This window comes from Heterodontus francisci, chromosome 7 (genome assembly GCF_036365525.1).
Source record: "Heterodontus francisci isolate sHetFra1 chromosome 7, sHetFra1.hap1, whole genome shotgun sequence".
NCBI classification, from domain to species: Eukaryota; Metazoa; Chordata; class Chondrichthyes; order Heterodontiformes; family Heterodontidae; genus Heterodontus; species Heterodontus francisci.
The window spans coordinates 136,099,691-136,124,889 of record NC_090377.1 but is presented as its reverse complement, the minus strand read 5'-3'; the positions used below and the strand labels follow the sequence as shown (position 1 = coordinate 136,124,889).

The 25,199-nt window shown below is 45.1% G+C and overlaps 1 protein-coding gene across 1 annotated transcript in view; it reads right to left on the bottom strand.

Moving 5' to 3' along the window:
• cps1 (carbamoyl-phosphate synthase 1, mitochondrial) overlaps window positions 1-25,199 on the bottom strand; it is a 260,110-nt gene that overhangs the window by 71,001 nt on the left and 163,910 nt on the right. The window contains exons 25-26 of the mRNA XM_068036228.1: window positions 21,756-21,937; window positions 14,397-14,591 (exon numbers count right to left, since the gene is read on the bottom strand). Coding sequence (XP_067892329.1) covers window positions 14,397-14,591; window positions 21,756-21,937 — 377 coding nt within the window. The remainder of the gene's footprint in view (window positions 1-14,396; window positions 14,592-21,755; window positions 21,938-25,199) is intronic.

The window sequence follows — 25,199 nt, the reverse complement described above, 5'->3', positions numbered from 1 at the left end:
GAGGGGGGATCTGGCCAGAGTAAAATGGAACCAAAGACTGACAGGAAAAACTGTAACCAACGATGGGCGATCTTTAAGATGATGTTTCTGGTACATGGTAGGCACATTCCAAGAAGGAGGAAAGGCAGGGAACCCAAAGCCAGGGCTCCTTGGATGATGAGGGCAATAGAGAATATAATGAAACTTAAAAAAAGAGGGTGTATGATGCATATCAGGTGAATATTTCAACTGAGAACCAGGCCAAATACCAGTTGAGAGGGGAAGTGAAGCAAAAATAAGACTGGCAAAGAGAGGATATGAGAACAGAATGGCAGTTAACATAAAAGGGAACCCAAAAATCCTCGACCAGCATGTAAATAGAAGGCAGGTAGCAGGAGGCCAGGTGGGGCCCATTAGGGACAAAGAGGGTGATATATGTTTAGAGGCACAGGGCATGGCTAGAATACTTAATGAGTACTTTGTATTGGTGTTTACTAAGGAATGAAATGTTGTCAAAGTATTGGCAGAAGTGGAGACGGAAGAGGCAATGGATGGAGTGAAAATTGATAGGCAGAATGTACTGGAAAGGCTGGCTATGCTTAAAGTGGATAAGTTGCTTGGTCCGGATGGCTTGCATCCCAAGTTGCTGAGGGAAGGGGGGGGCGAAGATAGAGGAAGGGCTTGCTATAATCTTCCCTAAATTAAGGGGAAAGTGGCAAATGTGACATTCTTGTTCAAGAAAGGGTGTAAGGACACTCCTAGTAATTACAGGCCAGTCAGTTTAACATCAGTGTGGGTAAGAATTTACAAACAATAATCAGGGAAAAAATTGACACTCGGAGAGGTTTGAGTTAATTAAGGAGAGCCAGCACGGATTTGTACAAGGCAGATCATGCTTGACTAATCAAATTGAATTTTTTGACGAAGTAACAGAGAAGGTTGATGAGGGGAATGTGCTGGATGTTGTCTATATGGATTTTAAGAAATCATTTGACAAAGTATCACATTCATAAAGCTCTAGTTAGGCCATAGCTACAGTTTTGAATCCAGTTCTGGTCACCACACTTCAGGAAGGATTTGAGGGTGCTTGAGAGGGAGCAGAGGAGATTTACCAGAATGATTGCAGGGATAGGGGATTTTAGTTCCAAGGTTACACTGCAGAAGCTGGGGTTATTCAACTTGGAGCAAAGGAGATTGAGGGGAAATCTGATAGAGGTGTACAAGATTTTGACAGACTTAGATAAATGTGGACAAAGAAAACCGTTCCCATTAGCTGATGGTACAAAGCCTAGGGGACACAGATTTAAGGTTTTGCACAAGACATACATGGGGATGTGAGGAAGAACCTTTTTTTACACAGTGAGTGGTAATGACCTGGAGCTGGCTGTCTACAAAGACGGTGGGCACAGAGACGATCAATGATTTCAAAAGGAAATTGGAAAGGCACTTGAGGGAAATGAACTTGTAGGGCTATGGGAATAGAGCAGAGGAATGGGACTGACTGGATTGCTCTACAGAGAGCTGTCATGACTCAATGGACTGAATGGCCTCCTTCGGTGCCGCAATGACTCCATAAGGGAGATTGCATATCTGGTCAAATGTAAAATGACACAGTTAGGAGTGGTGTTTACATTGACACTCCCCTGTTCAATCATATTTGGTAATACAACAGACAAATGCCTCCTGGTAGCTATTGCTCTACATCCTCTCTACTGAGTCATTTAAAAAAGATTCATATTCCATGCTCCACCTGTAGCTCCATTGCAATGGGTGTGAATCCCCAGCACAATCTGCACTCTTGACCAGGAGTAAGACCAGTGAGAATGGGAAATCAGGACTGCAGATAGCAAGCTGAGTGTAAAGATTCGAGTTTGGTGAAGGGGGAGGAGGCGCTCCATTTTACTACTTTTTTTTTAAAAAAACGATCTAGTATTTGGTTCCTGCTTTGGCGCAGCTGTTTGGTGAGTACCTGGTAAGCTGTTCTATTTATCATAAATAGTCTGTAAAGTTAAGGTATGGCAGGGCAGCTCTGCCGAGTGGAATGCACAGCCTGTGGCATGTGGGAAGTCATGGAAGCACCATGTGCCCCAGACAAACATATCTGCGGAAGTGTCACCGGCTGCAGAAGCTCAAGCTCCGGTTTTCGGAACTCGAGCGGTGGCTGGAGCCACTGTTGTGCATCCGCGAGGCGGAGGACTATGTGGATAGCACGTTTAGGGAGGTGGTCACACCACAGGATAGGAGCATGCAGGCAGATAGAGAATGGGTGACCACCAGGCAGTTGAAGAGAACCAGGCAGGTAGTGCAGGAGTCCCCTATGATCTCACTTGCTAATCAGTTTTCCATTTTGGATACTGGTGAGGGTGATGGTTCCTCAGAGGAGTGCAGTCAGAGCCAAGTTTGTGGCACCACAGGTAGCTCAGCTGCACAGGAGGGGAGGAAGAGGACTGGAATAGCAGTAGTGATAGGGGATTCGTTAGTTAGAGGAACAGACAGGTGTTTCTGTGGCAGTAAACGTGACTCCAGGATGGTGTGTTGTCTCCCTGGTGCCAGAGTTCAGGATGTCACGGAGAGGCTGCAGGACATTCTTCTGGGGGTGGGTGAACAGCCAGAGGTCATGGCCCACATTGGTACCAATGACGTAGGTAAGAAGGGGGATGTGGTCCTGAAAACAGATTTTAGGGAGTTAGGAAGGAGATTAAAATGCAGGACCTCAAAAGTAGTAATCTCAGGATTACTCCCAGTCCCATGTGCAAGTGAGCATAGGAATAGGAGAATTCAGCAATGGAACACATGGCTGGAGAACTGATGTAGGAGGGAGGGCATCATATTTAGATTAGATTAGATTAGATTAGAGATACAGCACTGAAACAGGCCCTTCGGCCCACCGAGTCTGTGCCGAACATCAGCCACCCATTTATACTAATCCTACACTAATCCCATATTCCTACCAAACATCCCCACCTGTCCCTATATTTCCCTGCCACCTACCTATATTAGTGACAATTTATAATGGCCAATTTACCTATCAACCTTCAAGTCTTTTGGCTTATGGGAGGAAACCGGAGCACCCGGAGAAAACCCACGCAGACACAGGGAGAACTTGCAAACTCCACACAGGCAGTACCAGGAATCAAACCCAGGTCCCTGGAGCTGTGAGGCTGCGGTGCTAACCACTGCGCCACTGTGCCGCCCTTTTTTAAAGATCTGTGTGTGTACACCCCAGGTCTCTCTACTCCTGCACCCACTTTACAATGGTATCATTTAGATTACAATGGTATCATTTGTGAGTCATTGGGACCAGTTCTGGGGCAGGTGGGACCTGTACAAGATGGATGGGGTACATCTTAGCAGGACTGGGACGAATATCCTTGCAGGGAGATTTGCTAGTGCTGTTGGGGAGGGTTTAAACTAAATTGTCAGGGCAATGGGAACCTAAGAGGGAGCTTACATTGGAGGGAAGCAAAACTGGTAACTTGTCTGGGGTGTGAGAACCAGGAGCAAGTATTAGAGAGCAAGCAGCACAGAATACTGGGGGAGATAGATAGCACAAGAGTAGGGAATAGTACGTTATTAGGTGGGGTCAGACTAAGGGAGAAAGTAGTAAAGTCTGAATCAGGGTTGATGTGCATGTATGTGAATGTATGGAGTGTGGTTAATAAGACTGGTTGAGGTACAGGCGCAGATTGCAATGTGGAAATATGATGTTGTGGCTATAACAGAGACCTAGATCAAAGAAGGGCAGGACTGAGAGTTAAATATTCCTGGATACAAGGTGTTCAGGAAAGATGGGAAAGGGAAAAAAGGTGGAGGGGTGGCAGTATTGATTAAGGAGAGCTTTGCAGTGCTGAAGAAAAAGGATGTCCCAGAGGGGTCGAGGACAGAATAAATTTGGCCACAGTTAAGGAACAAAAAAAGTGCAGTTACATTGCTCGGTGTTGTCTATCGGCCACCAGCTAGTGGGAAGGACGTACAGGAACAAATTTGCAAGAAAATTACACAGAGATGCAAAAATTATAGGGTAGTTATAATGGGGGACTTTAATTATCCAATCATCGACTGGGATAATAGTAGTGTAAAGAGCAGTGAGGGGCAAGAGTTCGTAGAGTGTGTTCAGGAAAATTTTCTACAACAGTATGTTGTAGTCCAATGAGAAAAGATGGACTGCTAGATCTGGTTCTTGGGAATGAGGTAGACCAAATGGATCAAGTATCAGTAGGACAGCAATTAGTGGATAGCGATTATTGTATCATAAGGTTTAGGCTGACTATGGAAAAGGACAAAGAACAATCCAGGATAAGAATCATTAACTGGGGGAAGGCCAACTTCAACGGGATAAGAATGAATCTGGGGGCGAATAAATTGGAGTCAAAAGCTGGCAGGAAAACCAGTAGATGAATAATGGGCGACCTTCAAAGAAGAGATAGTTCAGGCACAGTCAAGGGATGTTCCCTCGAGGGGGAAAAGTAGGGCAAACAAATCCAGAGCTCCCTGGACGACAAAAGAGGGAGAGATTAAGATAAAGAAGAAAGATTGTGCTTATGACAGATGCCAGGTAGAAAATACTATTGAGAACCAGGTTGAGTATAGAAGGTCCAGAGGGGAAGTGAAAAAGCAAATAAGAGAAGCAAAGAGAGAGCATGAAAAGAGACTAGACTGTCTGTACTTAAAGTGGATAAAACACCAGGGCCAGATGAGATCCATCCAAGGATACTGAGGGAAGTGAGGGTGGAAATCACAGAGGCACTGGCCATAATATTTCAGTCTTCCTTGGACTCGAGGGTGATGCCAGAGGACTGGAGAATTGCAAACGTTACACGCTTGTTCAAAAAAGGGTGTAATAAGCCCAGCTACTAGAGGCCATTCAGTTTAACTTCGGTGGTGGGAAAACTTCTAGAAAAAATAATTCGGAACAAAATCAATAGTCACATGGACAAATGCGAGTTAATTTAGGAAAGCCAAGCATGGATTCCTTAAGGGAAAATCATGTTTATCTAACATGCTGGAGATTTTTGAAGAGGTAACAGAGAGAATTGATGAGGGCAATGCTGTTATAAAAGCAAAATAATGTGGATGCTGGAAATCTGAAATAAAAACAAGAAATGCTGGAAATACTCAGCAGGTCTGGCAGCATCTGCGAAGAGAGAAGCCGAGTAAACGTTTCAGGTCAGTGACCCTTCTTCAGAAGGGTCAACATGGATACCGAATTGGCTGAGTGACAGGAAACAAAGAGTAGTGGTAATGGATGTTTTCTGGGCTGGAGGAAGGTTTGTAGTGGAGTTCCCCAGGGATCAGTGTTGGGACCCTTGCTTTTCCTGATATATATTAATGACCTAGACCTTGGCGTACAGGCACAATTACAAAGTTTGCAGATGATACGAAACTTGGAAGCATTGTGAACTACGAGGAAGATAGTGTAGAACTTCAACAGGACACAGACAAGTTGGTGGAATGGGCAGACAGGTGGCAGATGAAGTTCAATGCAGAGAAGGCAGCACAGTGGCGCAGTGGTTAGCACTGCAGCCTCACAGCTCCAGTGACCCAGGTTCAATTCTGGGTACTGCCTGTGCGGAGTTTGCAAGTTCTCCATGACTACGTGAGTTTTCGCCGGGTACTCCGGTTTCCTCCCACAGCCAAAGACTTGCAGGGTGATAGGTAAATTGGCCATTATAAATTGCTAGTGTAGGTAGGGGAATTGAGGGAAGGTGGGGATGTGGTATGAATATGGGATTAATGTAGGATTAGTATAAATGGGTGGTTGATGGTTGGCACAGACTCAGTGGGCCGAAGGGCCTGTTTCAGTGCTGTATCTATAAATAAATAATCATTCTGGCGAGAAAGAGCGGGAGCAGAGCTTTAAAACAAAAAGCGCACCAATAGGAACAGCATCCAAGACCAGAGAGAGAGAAAACAGAAGCAGTGGCGACAGCAGGAACAGTGGACCTGCTTGACCAATAAAAATCGGTGTGATGTCATAGGAGATCCGGTAAGTGATTGGGCAGCGCAGTGGTTAGCGCCGCAGCCTCACAGCTCCAGCTTTGCATCAGTATTCACCAAGGAGAAGGACCTGGTGGATGATGAGCATAGGGAAGGGAGTGCAGATAGTCTCAGTCATCTCATCAAAAAGGAGGAGGTGTTGGGTGTCTTGCAAAGCATTAAGGTAGATAGGTCCCCGGGGCCTGATGGGATCTACCCTAGAATACTGAGGGAGGCAAGGGAAGAAATTGCTGGGGCCTTAACAGAAATCTTTGCATCCTCATTGGCTACAGGTGAGGTCCCAGAGGACTGGAGAATAACCAATGTTGTTCCTTTGTTTAAGAAGGGTAGCAAGGATAATCCAGGAAATTATAGGCCGGTGAGCCTTACGTCAGTGGTAGGGAAATTATTAGAGAGGATTCTTCAGGACAGGATTTACTCCCATTTGGAAACAAATAGATTTATTCGCGAGAGGCAGCATGGTTTTGTGAAGGGGAGGTCGTGTCTCACTAATTTGATTGAGTTTTTTGAAGAAGTGACGAAGATGATTGATGAAGGAAGGGCAGTGGATGTTATCTATATGGACTTCAGTAAAGCCTTTGACAAGGTCCCTCATGGCAGACTGATACAAAAGGTGAAGTCACATGGGATCAGAGGTGAGCTGGCAAGATGGATACAGAACTGGCTTGGTCATAGAAGACAGAGGGTAGCAGTGGAAGGGTGCTTTTCTGAATGGACTGATGTGACTAGTGGTGTTCCGCAGGGATCAGTGCTGGGACCTTTGCTGTTTGTAGTATATATAAATGATTTGGAGGAAAATGTAGCTGGTCTGATTAGGAAGTTTGCGGACGACACAAAGGTTGGTGGAGTTGCGGACAGTGATGAGAATTGCCAGAGGATATAGCAGGATATAGATCGGTTGGAGACTTGGGCGGAGAAATGGCAGATGGAGTTTAATCCGGACAAATGTGAGGTAATGCATTTTGGAAGGTCTAATGCAGGTGGGAGGAATACAGTAAATGGCAGAACCCTTAGGAGTATTGACAGGCAGAGAGATATGGGCGTACAGGTCCACAGGTCACTGAAAGTGGCAACGCAGGTGGATAAGGTAGTCAAGAAGGCATACGGCGTGCTTGCCTTCATCGGTCGGGGCATAGAGTATAAAAATAGGCAAGTCCTGCTGCAGCTGTACAGAACTTTAGTTAGGCCACACTTAGAATATTGCGTGCAATTCTGGTCGCCACACTACCAGAAGGACGTGGAGGCTTTGGAGTGGGTACAGAAGAGGTTTACCAGGATGATGCCTGGTCTGGAGGGCATTAGCTATGAGGAGAGGTTGGAAAAACTTGGATTGTTTTCACTGGAACGACGGAGGTGGAGGGGCGATATGATAGAGGTTTACAAAGTTATAAGCGGCATGGACAGAGTGGATAGTCAGAAGCTTTTTCCCAGGGTAGAAGAGTCAGTTACTAGGGGACATAGGTTTAAGGTGAGAGGAGAAAAGTTTAGAGGGGATGTGCGAGGCAAGTTCTTTACAGAGAGGGTGGTGAGTGCTTGGAACTTGTTGCCGGGGGAGGTGGTGGAAGCAGGTACCATTGAGACGTTTAAGAGGCATCTTGCCAAATACATGAATAGGTTGAGAATCGAGGGATACGGACCCCGGAAGGGCGGCACAGTGGCGCAGTGGTTAGCACTGCAGCCTCACAGCTCGAGGGACCCAGGCTCGATTCTGGGTACTGCCTGTGTGGAGTTTGCAAGTTCTCCCTGTGTCTGCGTGGGTTTTCTCCGGGTGCTCCGGTTTCCTCCCACAAGCCAAAAGACTTGCAGGTTGGTAGGTAAATTGGCCATTATAAATTGTCACTAGTATAGGTAGGTGGTAGGTAAATATAGGGACAGATGGGGATGTTTGGTAGGAATATGGGATTAGTGTAGGATTAGTATAAATGGGTGGTTGATGGTTGGCACAGACTCGGTGGGCCGAAGGGCCTGTTTCAGTGCTGTATCTCTAATCTAATCTAATCTAAAGTGCAGAAGGTTTTAGTTTAGGCAGGCATCAAGATCGGCGCAGGCTTGCAGGGCCGAATGGCCTGTTCCTGTGCTGTACTGTTCTTTGTTCTTTGACCCGGGTTCAATTCTGGGTACTGCCTGTGCGGAGTTTGCAAGTTCTCCCTGTGACTGCGTGGGTTTTCGCTGGGTGCTCCGGTTTCCTCCCACAGCCGAAGACTTGTAGGTTGATAGGTAAATTGGCCATTATAAATTGCCCCGAGTATAGATAGGGGAATTGTGGGGATGTGGTAGGAATATGGGATTAATGTAGGATTAGTATAAGTGGGTGGTTGATGGTCTGCACAGACTCGATGGGCCGAAGGGCCTGTTTCAGTGCTGTATCTCTAAAATAGAAAAAAAAATAGAAGTGATTCATTTGTGGTAGGACGAACATGGAGAGACAATATAGAATAAAGAATATAATTCTAAAGGGGGTGCAGGAGCAGAGGGACCGAGGTGTATATGTGCATAAGTCATTGAAGGTGGCAGGACAGGTTGAGAGCGCAGTTAATAAAGTATACAGTATCCTGGGCTTTATTAATAAGGGCATAGAGTACAAGAGCAAGGAAGTTATGCTGACCTTGTATCAGACATTAGTTCGGCCTCAGCTGGAGTATTGCATTCAGTTCACGAGAATGCTTCTAGGGATGAGGAATTTCAGTTATGAAGATAGATTGGAGAAGTTGGGACTGTTTTCCTTGGAGGAGAAGGCTGAGAGGTGATTTGATAGAGGTATTCAAAATCATGAGGGGTCTGGACAGAGTAGACTCATGAAAGGATCGAGAATGAGAGGGCACAGATTTAAAGTATTTGGTAAGAGAAGAAAAAGTGACACGAGGAAAATCTTTTCACGCAGTGAGTGGTTAAGTTCTGGAAAGTGCTGCCTGAGAACGTGGTGGAGGCAGGTTCAATTGAAGCATTCAAAAGACAGTTATATGAAAAGGAAGAATGTGCAGGGTTATGGGGAGAAGGCAGGGGAATGGAACCGAGGGAATTGCTCTTTCAGAGAGCCGGTGCAGATATGATGGGCCGAATGGCCTCCTTCTGCACTGTAACGATTCTGTGAAGAGGCACCAGCGAGAATAGAGAATAGTTTACTTTGATATGTTAAATTAAAATTAATTTTAAACAATTTTGTTCTAGATCTCAAAGAACAGTAGCTTCACAGGGCATATCAAGTTTAACTACAAAAGTGAGAGTTGAGCAATCCAGATCCTTCATCAAGTTATCTATATTAAAAATCTTCCCTCTGCACACTGTCAATTGTTCCATTATAAAATCTGATGACAGTCTCCTCTGCTGGCAGGAGTTTGAATTACGAGTAATAAAGTTACATCGACAGTCTTTATTATAAATGTGAACACAGGCATTTTGAATGGAAATATAGAAATAAGGACAGAATATATGACTTTAAAAGTGGGTACTGAAGAACATCTGCAAACCCTGGTTCAGTTATCCCACAATGAAATCTCTTCGGTGTTAGCATGGTTGACCCTTGCTGGGGTACGATTCCTCAGAACCCTGACCCTTGCTGGGGTACGATTCCTCAGAACCCTGACCCTTGCTGGGGTACGATTCCTCAGAACCCTGACCCTTGCTGGGGTACGATTCCTCAGAACCCTGACCCTTGCTGGGGTACGATTCCTCAGAACCCTGACCCTTGCTGGGGTACGATTCCTCAGAACCCCGACTCTTGCTGGGGTACGATTCCTCAGAACCCTGACCCTTGCTGGGGTACCGATCCTCAGAACCCTGACTCTTGCTGGGGTACCGATCCTCAGAACCCTGACTCTTGCTGGGGTACCGATCCTCAGAACCCTGACTCTTGCTGGGGTACCGATCCTCAGAACCCTGACCCTTGCTGGGGTACCATTCCTCAGAACCCCGACTCTTGCTGGGGTACCGATCCTCAGAACCCTGACTCTTGCTGGGGTACGATTCCTCAGAACCCTGACCCTTGCTGGGGTACCGATCCTCAGAACCCTGACCCTTGCTGGGGTACCGATCCTCAGAACCCTGACTCTTGCTGGGGTACCGATCCTCAGAACCCTGACTCTTGCTGGGGTACTGATCCTCAGAACCCCGACTCTTGCTGAGTACTGATCCTCAGAACCCTGACTCTTGCTGGGGTACCGATCCTCAGAACCCTGACTCTTGCTGAGTACTGATCCTCAGAACCCTGACCCTTGCTGGGGTACTGATCCTCAGAACCCTGACTCTTGCTGGGGTACCGATCCTCAGAACCCTGACTCTTGCTGGGGTACCGATCCTCAGAACCCTGACTCTTGCTGGGGTACTGATCCTCAGAACCCTGACCCTTGCTGGGGTACTGATCCTCAGAACCCCGACTCTTGCTGAGTACTGATCCTCAGAACCCTGACTCTTGCTGGGGTACCATTCCTCAGAACCCTGACCCTTGCTGAAATGGGCTCATCCCAGACTCTGCACCCATATCCCTACATGCACCAAGTCATGTTCACCCATCACCCCTGTCTTCACTGACCGACATTGGTTCCTTGTCCAGCAATGTCTTGATTTTAAAATTCTCATTATTGTTTTCTAAGCTCTCCATGGCCTTGTCCCTCCATATCTCTGTCATCGCCTTCAGCCCTTCAAACCTCAGAGAATGCTTAAGATTTGTCACTTTGGCCAAGCTTTTGGTCACATCCTAATTAATCTCTTCTGATGACAGGCCATCAACTTGAAATATTATCTATTTCACTTTGCAAAGATGCTGCCTGACCTGCTCAGTGTTTTCCAGCATTTTCTGGTTTTATTTCCAAAATGTCCTTCTCAGGTTTGGTCCCAATTGTTGTCTGATTACATGAAGCACCTTGGGAGCACCTTTAACGTAGTAAACTATATAAGAATGCAAGTTGCTGTCGTAATGTGTTGGACTGAAGTCTTCCCCACAGTCCATTTTCTGTTTACTGGACATGGACAGTCTTACTGACAATACAATGTAGCGATGCTGGACAAGAATATAGAAACACAGGAACAGGAGACAGCCATTGGCAGCCAATTGAATTTACAATGGCCAATTTACCTATCAGCCTGCAAGTCTTTGGCTGTGGGAGGAAACCGGAGCACCGGGCGGAAACCCACGTGGTCACAGGGAGAACCTGCAAACTCCACACAGGCAGTACCCAGAAGCGAACCTGGGTCGCTGAAGCTGTGAGGCTGCGGTGCTAACCACTGCGCCACGGTGCCACCCATAAAATGCGGCCCAAGTCCTAAAGCGTGTAGAGTCCCAAAAAGGTATTCGCGATCTACCCTGTCGGACGCCTTCTCCTGATCGAGGGAGAGAAAGGCAGAGATTAGGGCGGCGCAGTGGCTAGCATCGCAGCCTCTGATCCATGGCTTTAATTGGCCTAACCTTAACTAGCTACCTGCCACTTGCAGGCAGGTAGCCCACTCTGCCACTCACCCGACCTTCCACATCATGGCTCAGGGGCGGCTGGTCGCACAAAATTATGTGCCCACCCGCCTCTGTTCCTGCTCCCATATTGGGGCGAAAATTTGCCCACAGAGCCATAGAGGTACAGAAGGAAGCCATTTGGCCCATTGTGTCCATGTCGGCTCACCATAGACCAATCCAGTAAGTCCCATTCCCCTGATCCATCCCCGCAGCCCTGCAAATTTATTTCCCTCAAGAGCCCATCCGATTTCCAGTTGACCAGACTTCTTTAATTGCACAAGTAGAGCTCTTGTCCTTTAGGTGTATGTACACGTTTTTCATTCTGCCAAATACGTCTTTGAACACTTCCCAAAGTTTATTCATAGTTTTATCCATTAATAGTTCTACCCAGTCTTTTGCAGTCAATTTCTGCCTCGTCCCTCCAAAGTTAAACCGACCTAAATTTATAACAGTGGTTTGTGATTCACCCTTCTCCCTCTCAAAACCAATATTGAATTCCATCATGTTATGGTTACTGTTAACTAGGTGTTCCCTTACTGTTAGATTATTGACTAATTCAGATTCAGTACTCACAACTAAATTGAGTGTAGTTTGTCCTCCTGTTGGCTGAAGAGCACATTGTTCCAGAAAATTAAAGTCTCCCACTGTAACTACTCTGTTTTTGCAACAAGCTTCCCTGATCTGCACACTTGTGTATCCTGCTGCTATCTGGAGGTCTATAGACAACTCCCACCAAAATCTTGCATTCTTTTCTATTGCACAATTCTACCCATAGTAGTGTTTCTATTGCCTGGCAAGCCCTACTGGTATCTCCTCTTTCTAATGCTGTAATAGTATCTCTCGTCAATATTGCCACTCCACCTCCTTTTCCAATATTCCTCTCCTTTCTAAAAACCTTATGACCTGGAATATGTATCTCCCAGTCATGCCCAGCTGGTAGCCAGGTCTCAGGAATAAAACATAAAATACTCAGTAGGGCAGTAACCTCTCATCAGAACTGAAACATTGGGCTGAATTTTACACCAGCCCAAAGAGTGAGATGCTGGCGGGGGTGGTGGCGGAAAATGGAGAGGGAGGCTCCGGGAGGCCTTCCCAACCCGATCCCACCTCTGCCAGCACTTTATGCAGGACGACAGAAGCAAAAAACGGCCCACCCACTTAAGGGCCTTCGCCCGCCTCCACGCAGATTTTACGCGTGGCAAGCAGGCGGCCTAAACCTGAGAAGCCGCCTGACAACAGCTGGCTGGTCTCGAACATCCCGGGAGGCCCTCATGATCAGGCACCCTGTGCCCAATGGAGGGCCGCCCCCACTACCCCAACCACCCCCAACACCCAACCCGCCCCCCTTCCCCCCAACCGACCACCCTTGGGTAATTGGTCGGGCCCCGGCGAGGCAACCTAAACTTACCTGTGCACCAGGCTCCATGACATCTTCTCTTCACACTGGGCTGTAGTCCCAGCAGTGGCCACTGTTTCCGGTGGCGCTGCTGGGACTAAATGCTGCCTGCCCGCTGATTGGCCAGCAGCTCCATTAGGCGGGACTTCCTACTTCAAGTAGGTGGAAGTCCCGCCTCACACCAACTGAAGCCTGGTGACCCGCAAAATATGGGTCAGATCCCCAGGCGAGGCGGAAGCGGGTTCGCCACCGACTTTTCAGTCGGTGGCCGGCTCCCGTCCACCTAGGGTAAAATCCTGGCCATTAACTCTGTTTCTCTCTGCACAGATGCTGCCAGACCTGCTTTCCAGCAGTTTCTCCTTTTATTTCAGATTTCCAGCATCCACAGTATTTTGCTCTTGTAGCCAAGTCTCAGTGATGGCCACTTGTTGATTCACTTGTTTTATTGCTTGTGCTATGTACATTACTGTATAGAGCTGTCAACTGGACAATAGACCATCTCCTGCCCTTATGGCCTGATCCTGCTTCTAAACTCTCCTTTTTATCATTTCTGTTGTATTTTGATCAGTTATTTTGTTATTATTTCTTATATTTTGCTCTGAACATGAAATATTTATATTACTTTTAACATTACTGATGATCTGGACTTCACTCTCATCCCTTTTACTGAACTTAAGGCTTTCTCTATTTTTATTTCTGCCTGAGCCTTCCCCTCTGCCCAGTTTAAGTGATGGGCATGTCAGCACTATCCCATTATAAAAGGCAGCAGCAAAGGATATAGGAGGGGATCCACTTTGACAAGCCAAGTCCAGCAGCATGAGAGTCAGTTGATGGTGGAAAATGAGCAAAAGAAAATCCTTGACAAGATAGAGAGACAATGACAATAAAATAGCACATTGAGCAGGCCCTCTTCCTGCACCCCTCCCACCCCCTCCTCATCCCACACCCTCCTCCTCAACGTGTTGACTTTTGGTGCGCACAGTTCCGCAGGCAGCACTCCACCCTCTGGTACCTTGCCCAAGTAACTGTGCTTCAAGTGTGACCTGAACCAGCAAGTTTCAGTATGCTATTCCACTACAGTGATCATCACAGGCAAGAACAATTCCTTCTTCTTTCATATGCTCACTTTTTCAGCAGTCATCAGGAATGAGAGCCCTGGCTGAATTTTGGCTTTGTTTTTTCAATTGTTGCTTTCCATTTCTGGGTCGCACACACATAACCTGGGATTGAAGGCTGGTGCCCTGCTTCCTACCCTCCGCCAGTGCCACTTTGCTGCCCACCTTCTTCCAGTGCAGGAAATGCAGATCACCCATTATAGAGCAGCTTATAATATTCCATTTCTATTTATGCAATGCAACAACCAAATTATTACAGAAAAGACAGATGAAAGCTTTGGGAGGAGCTACAATATGTTAATTGGCCTCTTCAGATACAAACGTATCTGCTATATATTTCCAGCAGTTTGTATCTTCATTTCAGATTTCCAACATTCCCAATTTTTCTTCTAATGTACATACTGATCCTTACCTATCCCACATCCTTCAATTGATTTCAAAGGTGCACTATGATAATGTTATTTACCAAAGAATTGACAGCCGTCCACGGAGCCTGGGAAATTTGGAGCTCATCAAGCACTCCGGAGAAGACTGCACGGTCTTCAGCTCGGTCAATCTGCATTGGATTAGTGCCCAGAATGTTCACACCATATTTGTACAACGGAAGAGCCAAGTTGTTTGGAATCTGTCCACCGACAGAAATGATGGACCCCTTGCAACTCTGAGGAAGGAACGTCACAGTCTGATTACTCAAAATGTCGCATTGAGAACCCAATCAACCCACTAATCAATATATCTCACTGAGAACCCAGTCAACCCACTAATCAAAACATCTCACTGAGAACCCAGTCAACGCACTAATCAATACATCTCACTGAGAATGCAGTCAACCCACTAATCAATACATCTCACTGAGAACCCAGTCAACCCACTAATCAATACATCTCACTGAGAATGCAGTCAACCCACTAATCAATACATCTCACTGAGAACCCAGTCAACCCACTAATCAATACATCTCACTGAGAACCCAGTCAACCCACTAATCAATACATCTCACTGAGAACGCAGTCAACCCACTAATCAATACATCTCACTGAGAACGCAGTCAACCCACTAATCAATACATCTCACTGAGAACCCAGTCAACCCACTAATCAATACATCTCACTGAGAACCCAGTCAACCCACTAATCAATACATCTCACTGAGAACCCAGTCAACCCACTAATCAATACATCTCACTGAGAATGCAGTCAACCCACTAATCAATACATCTCAGAGAACCCAGTCAACCCACTAATCAATACATCTCACTGAGAACGCAGTCAACCCACTAATCAATACATCTCACTGAGAACGCAGTCAACCCACTAATCAATACATCTCACTGAGAACCCAGTCAACCCACTAATTAATACATCTCACTGAGAACCCAGTCAACCCACTAATCAAAACATCTCAGAGAACCCAGTCAACCCACTAATTAATATATCTCACTGAGAACCCAGTCAACCCACTAATCAATACATCTCACTGAGAACGCAGTCAACCCACTAATCAATACATCTCACTGAGAACCCAGTCAACCCACTAATTAATATATCTCACTGAGAACCCAGTCAACCCACTAATCAATACATCTCACTGAGAACCCAGTCAACCCACTAATCAATACATCTCACTGAGAATGCAGTCAACCCACTAATCAATACATCTCAGAGAACCCAGTCAACCCACTAATCAATACATCTCACTGAGAACCCAGACAACCCACTAATCAATACATCTCACTGAGAACCCAGTCAACCCACTAATCAATACATCTCACTGAGAACCCAGTCAACCCACTAATCAATACATCTCACTGAGAACCCAGTCAACCCACTAATCAATACATCTCACTGAGAACCCAGACAACCCACTAATCAATACATCTCACTGAGAACCCAGTCAACCCACTAATCAATACATCTTACTGAGAACCCAGTCAACCCACTAATCAATACATCTCAGAGAACCCAGTCAACCCACTAATCAATACATCTCACTGAGAATGCAGTGAACCCACTAATAAATACATCTCACTGAGAACCCAGACAACCCACTAATCAATACATCACAGAGAACCCAGTCAACCCACTAATCAATACATCTCACTGAGAACCCAGTCAACCCACTAATCAAAACATCTCACTGAGAACCCAGTCAACCCACTAATCAATACATCAATACATCTCACTGAGAACGCAGTCAACCCACTAATCAATATATCTCACTGAGAACCCAGTCAACCCACTAATTAATACATCTCACTGAGAACCCAGTCAACCCACCAATCAATACATCTCACTGAGAACCCAGTCAACCCACTAATTAATACATCTCACTGAGAACCCAGTCAACCCACCAATCAATACATCTCACTGAGAACCCAGTCAACCCACTAATCAATACATCTCACTGAGAACCCAGTCAACCCACTAATCAATACATCTCACTGAGAACCCAGTCAACCCACTAATCAAAACATCTCACTGAGAACCCAGTCAACCCACTAATCAATACATCTCACTGAAAACCCAGTCAACCCACTAATCAATACATCTCACTGAGAACCCAGTCAACCCACTAATCAATACATCTCACTGAGAACCCAGTCAACCCACTAATCAATACATCTCACTGAGAACCCAGTCAACCCACTAATCAATACATCTCACTGAGAACCCAGTCAACCCACTAATCAATACATCTCACTGAGAACCCAGTCAACCCACTAATCAATACATCTCACTGAGAATGCAGTCAACCCACTAATCAATACATCTCACTGAGAACCCAGTCAACCTACTAATCAAAACATCTCACTGAGAACCCAGTCAACCCACTAATCAATACATCTCACTGAGAACCCAGTCAACCCACTAATCAATACATCTCACTGAGATCCCAGTCAACCCACTAATCAATACATCTCACTGAGAACCCAGTCAACCCACTAATCAATACATCTCACTGAGATCCCAGTCAACCCACTAATCAATACATCTCACTGAGATCCCAGTCAACCCACTAATCAAAACATCTCACTGAGAACCCAGTCAACCCACTAATCAATACATCTCACTGAAAACGCAGTCAACCCACTAATCAAAACATCTCACTGAGAACCCAGTCAACCCACTAATCAATACATCTCACTGAGAACCCAGTCAACCCACTAATCAATACATCAATACATCTCACTGAGAACGCAGTCAACCCACTAATCAATACATCTCACTGAGAACCCAGTCAACCCACTAATCAAAACATCTCACTGAGAACCCAGTCAACCCACTAATCAATACATCTCACTGAGAACCCAGTCAACCCACTAATCAATACATCAATACATCTCACTGAGAACCCAGTCAACCCACTAATCAATACATCAATACATCTCACTGAGAACCCAGTCAACCCACTAATCAATACATCAATACATCTCACTGAGAACCCAGTCAACCCACTAATCAAAACATCTCACTGAGAACCCAGTCAACCCACTAATCAATACATCTCACTGAGAACCCAGTCAACCCACTAATCAATACATCTCACTGAGAACCCAGTCAACCCACTAATCAATACATCAATACATCTCACTGAGAACCCAGTCAACCCACTAATCAATACATCTCACTGAGAACCCAGTCAACCCACTAATCAATATATCTCACTGAGAACCCAGTCAACCCACTAATTAATACATCTCACTGAGAACCCAGTCAACCCACTAATCAATACATCTCACTGAGAACCCAGTCAACCCACTAATCAATACATCTCACTGAGAACCCAGTCAACCCACTAATCAATACATCTCACTGAGAACCCAGTCAACCCACTAATCAATACATCTCACTGAGAACCCAGTCAACCCACTAATCAATACATCTCACTGAGAACCCAGTCAACCCACTAATCAATACATCTCACTGAGAACCCAGTCAACCCACTAATCAATACATCTCACTGAGAACCCAGTCAACCCATTAATCAATACATCTCACTGAGAATGCATTCAACCCACTAATCAATACATCTCACTGAAAACGCAGTGAACCCACTAATCAAAACATCTCACTGAGAACCCAGTCAACCCACTAATCAATACATCTCACTGAGAACCCAGTCAACCCACTAATCAATACATCTCACTGAGAACCCAGTCAACCCATTAATCAATACATCTCACTGAGAACCCAGTCAACCCACTAATCAATACATCTCACTGAGAACCCAGTCAACCCACTAATCAATACATCTCACTGAGAACCCAGTCAACCCACTAATCAATACATCTCACTGAAAACGCAGTCAACCCACTAATCAAAACATCTCACTGAGAACGCAGTCAACCCACTAATCAATACATCTCACTGAGAAGCCAGTCAACCCACTAATTAATACATCTCATTGAGAATGCAGTCAACCCACTAATCAATACATCTCACTGAGAACCCAGTCAACCCACTAATCAATACATCTCACTGAGAACCCAGTCAACCCACTAATCAAAACATCTCACTGAGAACCCAGTCAACCCACTAATCAATACATCTCACTGAGAACCCAGTCAACCCACTAATTAATACATCTCACTGAGAGCCCAGTCAACCCACTAATCAATACATCTCACTGAGAACCCAGTCAACCCACTAATCAATACATCTCACTGAGAACCCAGTCAACCCACTAATTAATACATCTCATTGAGAATGCAGTCAACCCACTAATCAATACATCTCACTGAGAACCCAGTCAACCCACTAATCAATACATCTCACTGAGAACCCAGTCAACCCACTAATTAATACATCTCACTGAGAGCCCAGTCAACCCACTAATCAATACATCTCACTGAGAACCCAGTCAACCCACTAATCAATACATCTCACTGAGAACCCAGTCAACCCACTAATTAATACATCTCACTGAGAACCCAGTCAACCCACTAATCAATACATCTCACTGAGAACCCAGTCAACCCACTAATCAATACATCTCACTGAGAACCCAGTCAACCCACTAATCAATACATCTCACTGAGAACCCAGTCAACCCACTAATTAATACATCTCACTGAGAACCCAGTCAACCCACTAATCAATACATCTCACTGAGAACCCAGTCAACCCACTAATTAATACATCTCACTGAGAACCCGGACAACCCACTAATTAAAACATCTCACTGAGAACCCAGTCAACCCACTAATCAATACATCTCACTGAGAACCCAGTCAACCCACTAATCAATACATCTCACTGAGAACCCAGTCAACCCACTAATTAATACATCTCACTGAGAACCCAGTCAACCCACTAATCAAAACATCTCACTGAGAACCCAGTCAACCCACTAATCAATACATCTCACTGAGAACCCAGTCAACCCACTAATCAATACATCTCACTGAGAACCCAGACAACCCACTAATCAATACATCTCACTGAGAACCCAGACAACCCACTAATCAATACATCTCACTGAGAACCCAGTCAACCCACTAATCAATACATCTCACTGAGAACCCAGTCAACCCACTAATCAATACATCTCACTGAGAACCCAGTCAACCCACTAATCAATACATCTCACTGAGAACCCAGTCAACCCACTAATCAATACATCTCACTGAGAACCCAGTCAACCCACTAATCAATACATCTCACTGAGAACCCAGACAACCCACTAATCAATACATCTCACTGAGAACCCAGTCAACCCACTAATCAATACATCTCACTGAGAACCCAGTCAACCCACTAATCAATACATCTCACTGAGAACCCAGACAACCCACTAATCAATACATCTCACTGAGAACCCAGACAACCCACTAATTAAAACATCTCACTGAGAACCCAGTCAACCCACTAATCAATACATCTCACTGAGAACCCAGACAACCCACTAATTAAAACATCTCACTGAGAACCCAGTCAACCCACTAATCAATACATCTCACTGAGAACCCAGTCAACCCACTAATCAATACATCTCACTGAGAACCCAGTCAACCCACTAATCAATACATCTCACTGAGAACCCAGTCAACCCACTAATCAATACATCTCACTGAGAATGCAGTCAACCCACTAATCAATACATCTCACTGAGAACCCAGTCAACCCACTAATCAATACATCTCACTGAGAACCCAGTCAACCCACTAATCAATACATCTCACTGAGAACCCAGTCAACCCACTAATCAATACATCTCACTGAGAATGCAGTCAACCCACTAATCAATACATCTCACTGAGAACCCAGTCAACCCACTAATCAATACATCTCACTGAGAACGCAGTCAACCCACTAATCAATATATCTCACTGAGAACCCAGTCAACCCACTAATTAATACATCTCACTGAGAACCCAGTCAACCCACTAATCAATACATCTCACTGAGAACCCAGTCAACCCACTAATCAATACATCTCACTGAGAACCCAGTCAACCCACTAATCAATACATCTCACTGAGAACCCAGTCAACCCACTAATCAATATATCTCACGGAGAACCCAGTCAACTCACTAATTAATACATCTCACTGAGAACGCAGTCAACCCACTAATCAATACATCTCACTGAGAACCCAGTCAACCCACTAATCAATACATCTCACTGAGAACCCAGTCAACCCACTAATCAATATATCTCACGGAGAACCCAGTCAACCCACTAATCAATACATCTCACTGAGAACCCAGTCAACCCACTAATCAATACATCTCACTGAGAACCCAGTCAACCCACTAATCAATATATCTCACGGAGAACCCAGTCAACCCACTAATCAATACATCTCACTGAGAACCCAGTCAACCCACTAATCAATACATCTCACTGAGAATGCAGTCAACCCACTAATCAATACATCTCACTGAGAACCCAGTCAACCCACTAATCAATACATCTCACTGAGAACGCAGTCAACCCACTAATCAATATATCTCACTGAGAACCCAGTCAACCCACTAATTAATACATCTCACTGAGAACCCAGTCAACCCACTAATCAATACATCTCACTGAGAACCCAGTCAACCCACTAATCAATACATCTCACTGAGAACCCAGTCAACCCACTAATCAATACATCTCACTGAGAACCCAGTCAACCCACTAATCAATATATCTCACGGAGAACCCAGTCAACCCACTAATTAATACATCTCACTGAGAACGCAGTCAACCCACTAATCAATACATCTCACTGAGAACCCAGTCAACCCACTAATCAATACATCTCACTGAGAACCCAGTCAACCCACTAATCAATATATCTCACGGAGAACCCAGTCAACCCACTAATCAATACATCTCACTGAGAACCCAGTCAACCCACTAATCAATACATCTCACTGGGAACCCAGTCAACCCACTAATCAATATATCTCACGGAGAACCCAGTCAACCCACTAATCAATACATCTCACTGAGAACCCAGTCAACCCACTAATCAATACATCTCACTGAGAATGCAGTCAACCCACTAATCAATACATCTGACTGAGAACCCAGTCAACCCACTAATCAATACATCTCACTGAGAATGCAGTCAACCCACTAATCAATACATCTCACTGAGAATGCAGTCAACCCACTAATCAATACATCTCACTGAGAATGCAGTCAACCCACTAATCAATGAAGAATGCTAATTATTTCTCATGTCTTCAAGAAGAAATCATCTTCTAAGAATTTATGACTGTCTGAATGGGCCGCTCAACAACACCAGTGGACAGACAGCAACACAAGGCCAAGACAGGATAGGCACTGCACTGATGTGGAAGACAAAGGAAAACCAGAATTGCTGTCTCACCTCCTGCTCATAGATGTCCAGGATCCTTTCTAGTGAGAGCTCCTCAAAGTAGAGCCTGTCACACTCATCAAAATCTGTGCTCACGGTCTCTGGGTTGTGGTTTACAACCACTGTCTTCTTCCCGAGCTGCCTCAGTGTTCGGATGCTGGAGACAGCACACCAATCAAACTCCACACTGCTACCTGCAGACACAAGATCCTGATCTGAAATACCAGTCGCTGCAGTTATCTGAACCCTCAGCATCTGCTGCTGTACATTAAGTACATCACTGCTGAAAACATACAGTGTGGAGATGCCCTACCTGATGGAACACACATAGTACAGGTACCAACTTTTCCATTAAACACAGCAAAAGCACAGCGAGCTAACTTATACAAGTTGCAGTTATTCTGCATGCATCACGCCTGAAAGAACTTCACATGCAATTAATTAATTTGAAGTGCAGCCTTGTTATATTGGTAGACTTCAGTCATTTTACATCTAAGCTCCCACAAACAGCAGAGATAAATGACCAGTTCATCTGTTTTTCGTGATGTTGATTGAGACAGAGAGAAAACTTCCTGCTCTTCAATTACAATGCTCATCTCAACAAGCAGATGGAATCTCGATGTTCTGTCTCACTTTACTTCCAAATATGTAACATTCCCTCAGTACTGTTGCAGTTGAGCTGTTGTGAAAGTTAAGACAGTATAAACTTAAGATGGTTAGCAAGGAATTAATCTTGAACTGTAAGAGGCCAGTGGAATGTACAATGCCCAGTTCCTCATTGGAGTTCACCCATTGAGGGAGCACAATTTTGACATGCAATGGGCCTAAAATTATACTTGAAGGTTTAAACCACTTCGTTGTGTTTTAGTATGGTGGGAAACTAAGGCGCAGGCTGTCCAGTTCCCTCACTGTGTGGGTAGCTGTGGATGCTTCATTTGTCTGGGATGACCAGAAAGCAATTCAAGCTCAAGGTTTCTGATCTAAAGAAGCAGTTGGCAACATGGACACTTCTGGGAGGTTGAATGTGGTCCCCCAGCTGAGTTGGTAAGGAAGGAAAGATGATGTCAATCCACTGAGGTAGAAAAAGGAAGGCACTCCAGGAATCTGACAAGGTTATTGAATTAAACAATGGGTGCTGAATACTGGCACCATGTAAAAAATATCTGGCAAAGAGAAGGGAGAGAAGTGAAAAGGCTGGGGAATGTCAGAGTCAGGGAAGCAAACAGTGTCTTCTGCTGTTGCAACCAAGGGTCCCAAATGATGAGTTGTCTCACAGATACCAGATAAGGGACAATAGAGGGTGGATGCAAAGGAATTGAGGGGTAGAGGATAGTCAGAAGTCAGGTTCATGTTGCCACCAATGACAATGGAAAAAATCATATGCGCTTGCTCACTTGCCCACAAAGCAATAATAATACATGGATGAGGACTTGGTTGCATTTTTGTAGACAGTAGCTTTTAACAAGGTTCCACATGGCAGACTGGTTAAAAAAAATAAAAACCCATGGGATCCAGGGAAATGTAGCAAGCTGGATACAAAATTGGCTCAGTGGCAGGAAACAAAGGGTAATTGTTGACGGGTGTTTTTGCAACTGGAAAGCTGTTTCCAATGGTATTCCACAGGACTCAGTGCTGGGTCCCCTGCTTTTGTGGTATATATTAAAGATTTGGACATAAATGTAGGGGCATGATCAAGAGGTTTGCAGACGACACAAAAATTGGCTGTGTAGTTGATAGCGAGGAGGATAGCTGTAGGCTGCAGGAAGATATTGATGGTCTGGTCAGGTGGATAGAAAAGTAGTAAATGGAATTTAACCTGGAGAAGTGTGAGGTGATGCATTCGGGGAGGTCCAACAAGGCAAAGGAATACACGATTCATGGGAAAATACGGAGAGGTGTAGAGAAAGTGAGGGATCTTGGAGTGAATGTACACAGATCCCTGAAGGTAGCAGGACAAGTCGATAAGGTGGTTAAGAAGGCATATGGAATCTTTTCCATTATTAGCTGAGATATAGAATATAAGAGCAGGGAGGTTATGCTGGAACTGTATATGTCATTGGTTAGGCCACAACTTGAGTACTGTGTGCAGTTCTGGTCACCTCATCACAAAAAGGATGTAATTGCACTAGAGAGAGTACAGAGGAGATTTATGTGGATGTTGACTGAAAAAATACAGCTTTGAGGAAAGATTGTACAAGCTGGGGTTGTTCCCCTTGGAGAAGGCTGAGGGGAGATTTGATTGAGATGTACAAAACTGTGAGGGGCCTGGAGAGAGTGGACGCGAAGGGCCTATTTATCTTAGCAGAGAGGTCAGTGACTAGGGGAGCATAGATTTAAAGTGATTGGTAGAAGGATTAAGGAGAGATTCATCCAGAGGGTGGTGGGGGTCTGGAGCTCACTGCCTGAAAGGGTAGTAGAGGCAGAAACCCTCAAATCATTTAAAAGGAGTCTGGATATGCACCTCAAGTGCTGTAACCTGCAGGGCTATGGACTAAATGCTGGAAGGTGGGATTAGGCTAGGTAGCTCGTTTTTCGGCCGACACAGACACGATGGGCAAGTGGCCTCTTTCTGTGTCCTAAGTAGGCAGTGTCTGTGATGGAAAGGACATGGGATACAAACCTCAGCTCGGGGTGAGACAGAATGCCAAGATTGCCAACAGTCTGGTTCAACCAAAGACAGTGGCCTGAGAGAGGGATGGAATAGTTGGTGAGTGCATAAATATTATGACATTAGTTGAAGAGGACATCTTCAGTCTTCCAACTGGAGGCAATTGCAATTAATCCAAAATTGGGCATTGAGCAAGCAGCTTGATAGCAGAAAAGCAGTGGAGGGGTCGAGAGAGGGTGTGGTGAGGTAAAGCTAAGTATTGCGAACTCACATATGGAAACTGATCCCATGCCTTCGGGACAGCATGTGGATGAAGAGGAGGAGGGGGTCAAGGATAGGTGCTTCGGGAACTCCAAAGATAATGGTGCGAAGAGAAGCCATTGCAGGTGATTCTCGATGATAGTGCCACCCAGCTGGACAATACAGGAGAGGTGCTGGAAGAGGGCAGTGTGCTTGAACATGTCAACAGCTGCTTTGAGATTAAAGAGGATGAGGAGAGGGAGGGGTAGTTCACCACAGTCACAGTCATTGTCACGCACGCAAGAAATGCAATGATACAAAAATTATGAACAAAATCTGAAGAGTTATAAAAACTGATTTTATCTTTTTTAAAAATTGACCTTTTTTTAAAAAAGTGAACAATGCTCCAAAATGGCCGCCAAAGTAAAAAGTGCTTGGCCTTGGTATATTCAAACTGTCTGACAGAGACAACAGGAAAATCTTCAAAGCTAAGAGGTGTCAATTGCACCCCATCCTACACCCATCCTAAAACATTCCAGAATTGAATGTCTTCTTCTGAAACAAAGAAGGTGTGAGGTAGCCACATCCTGGACTATTGTGCGATCACC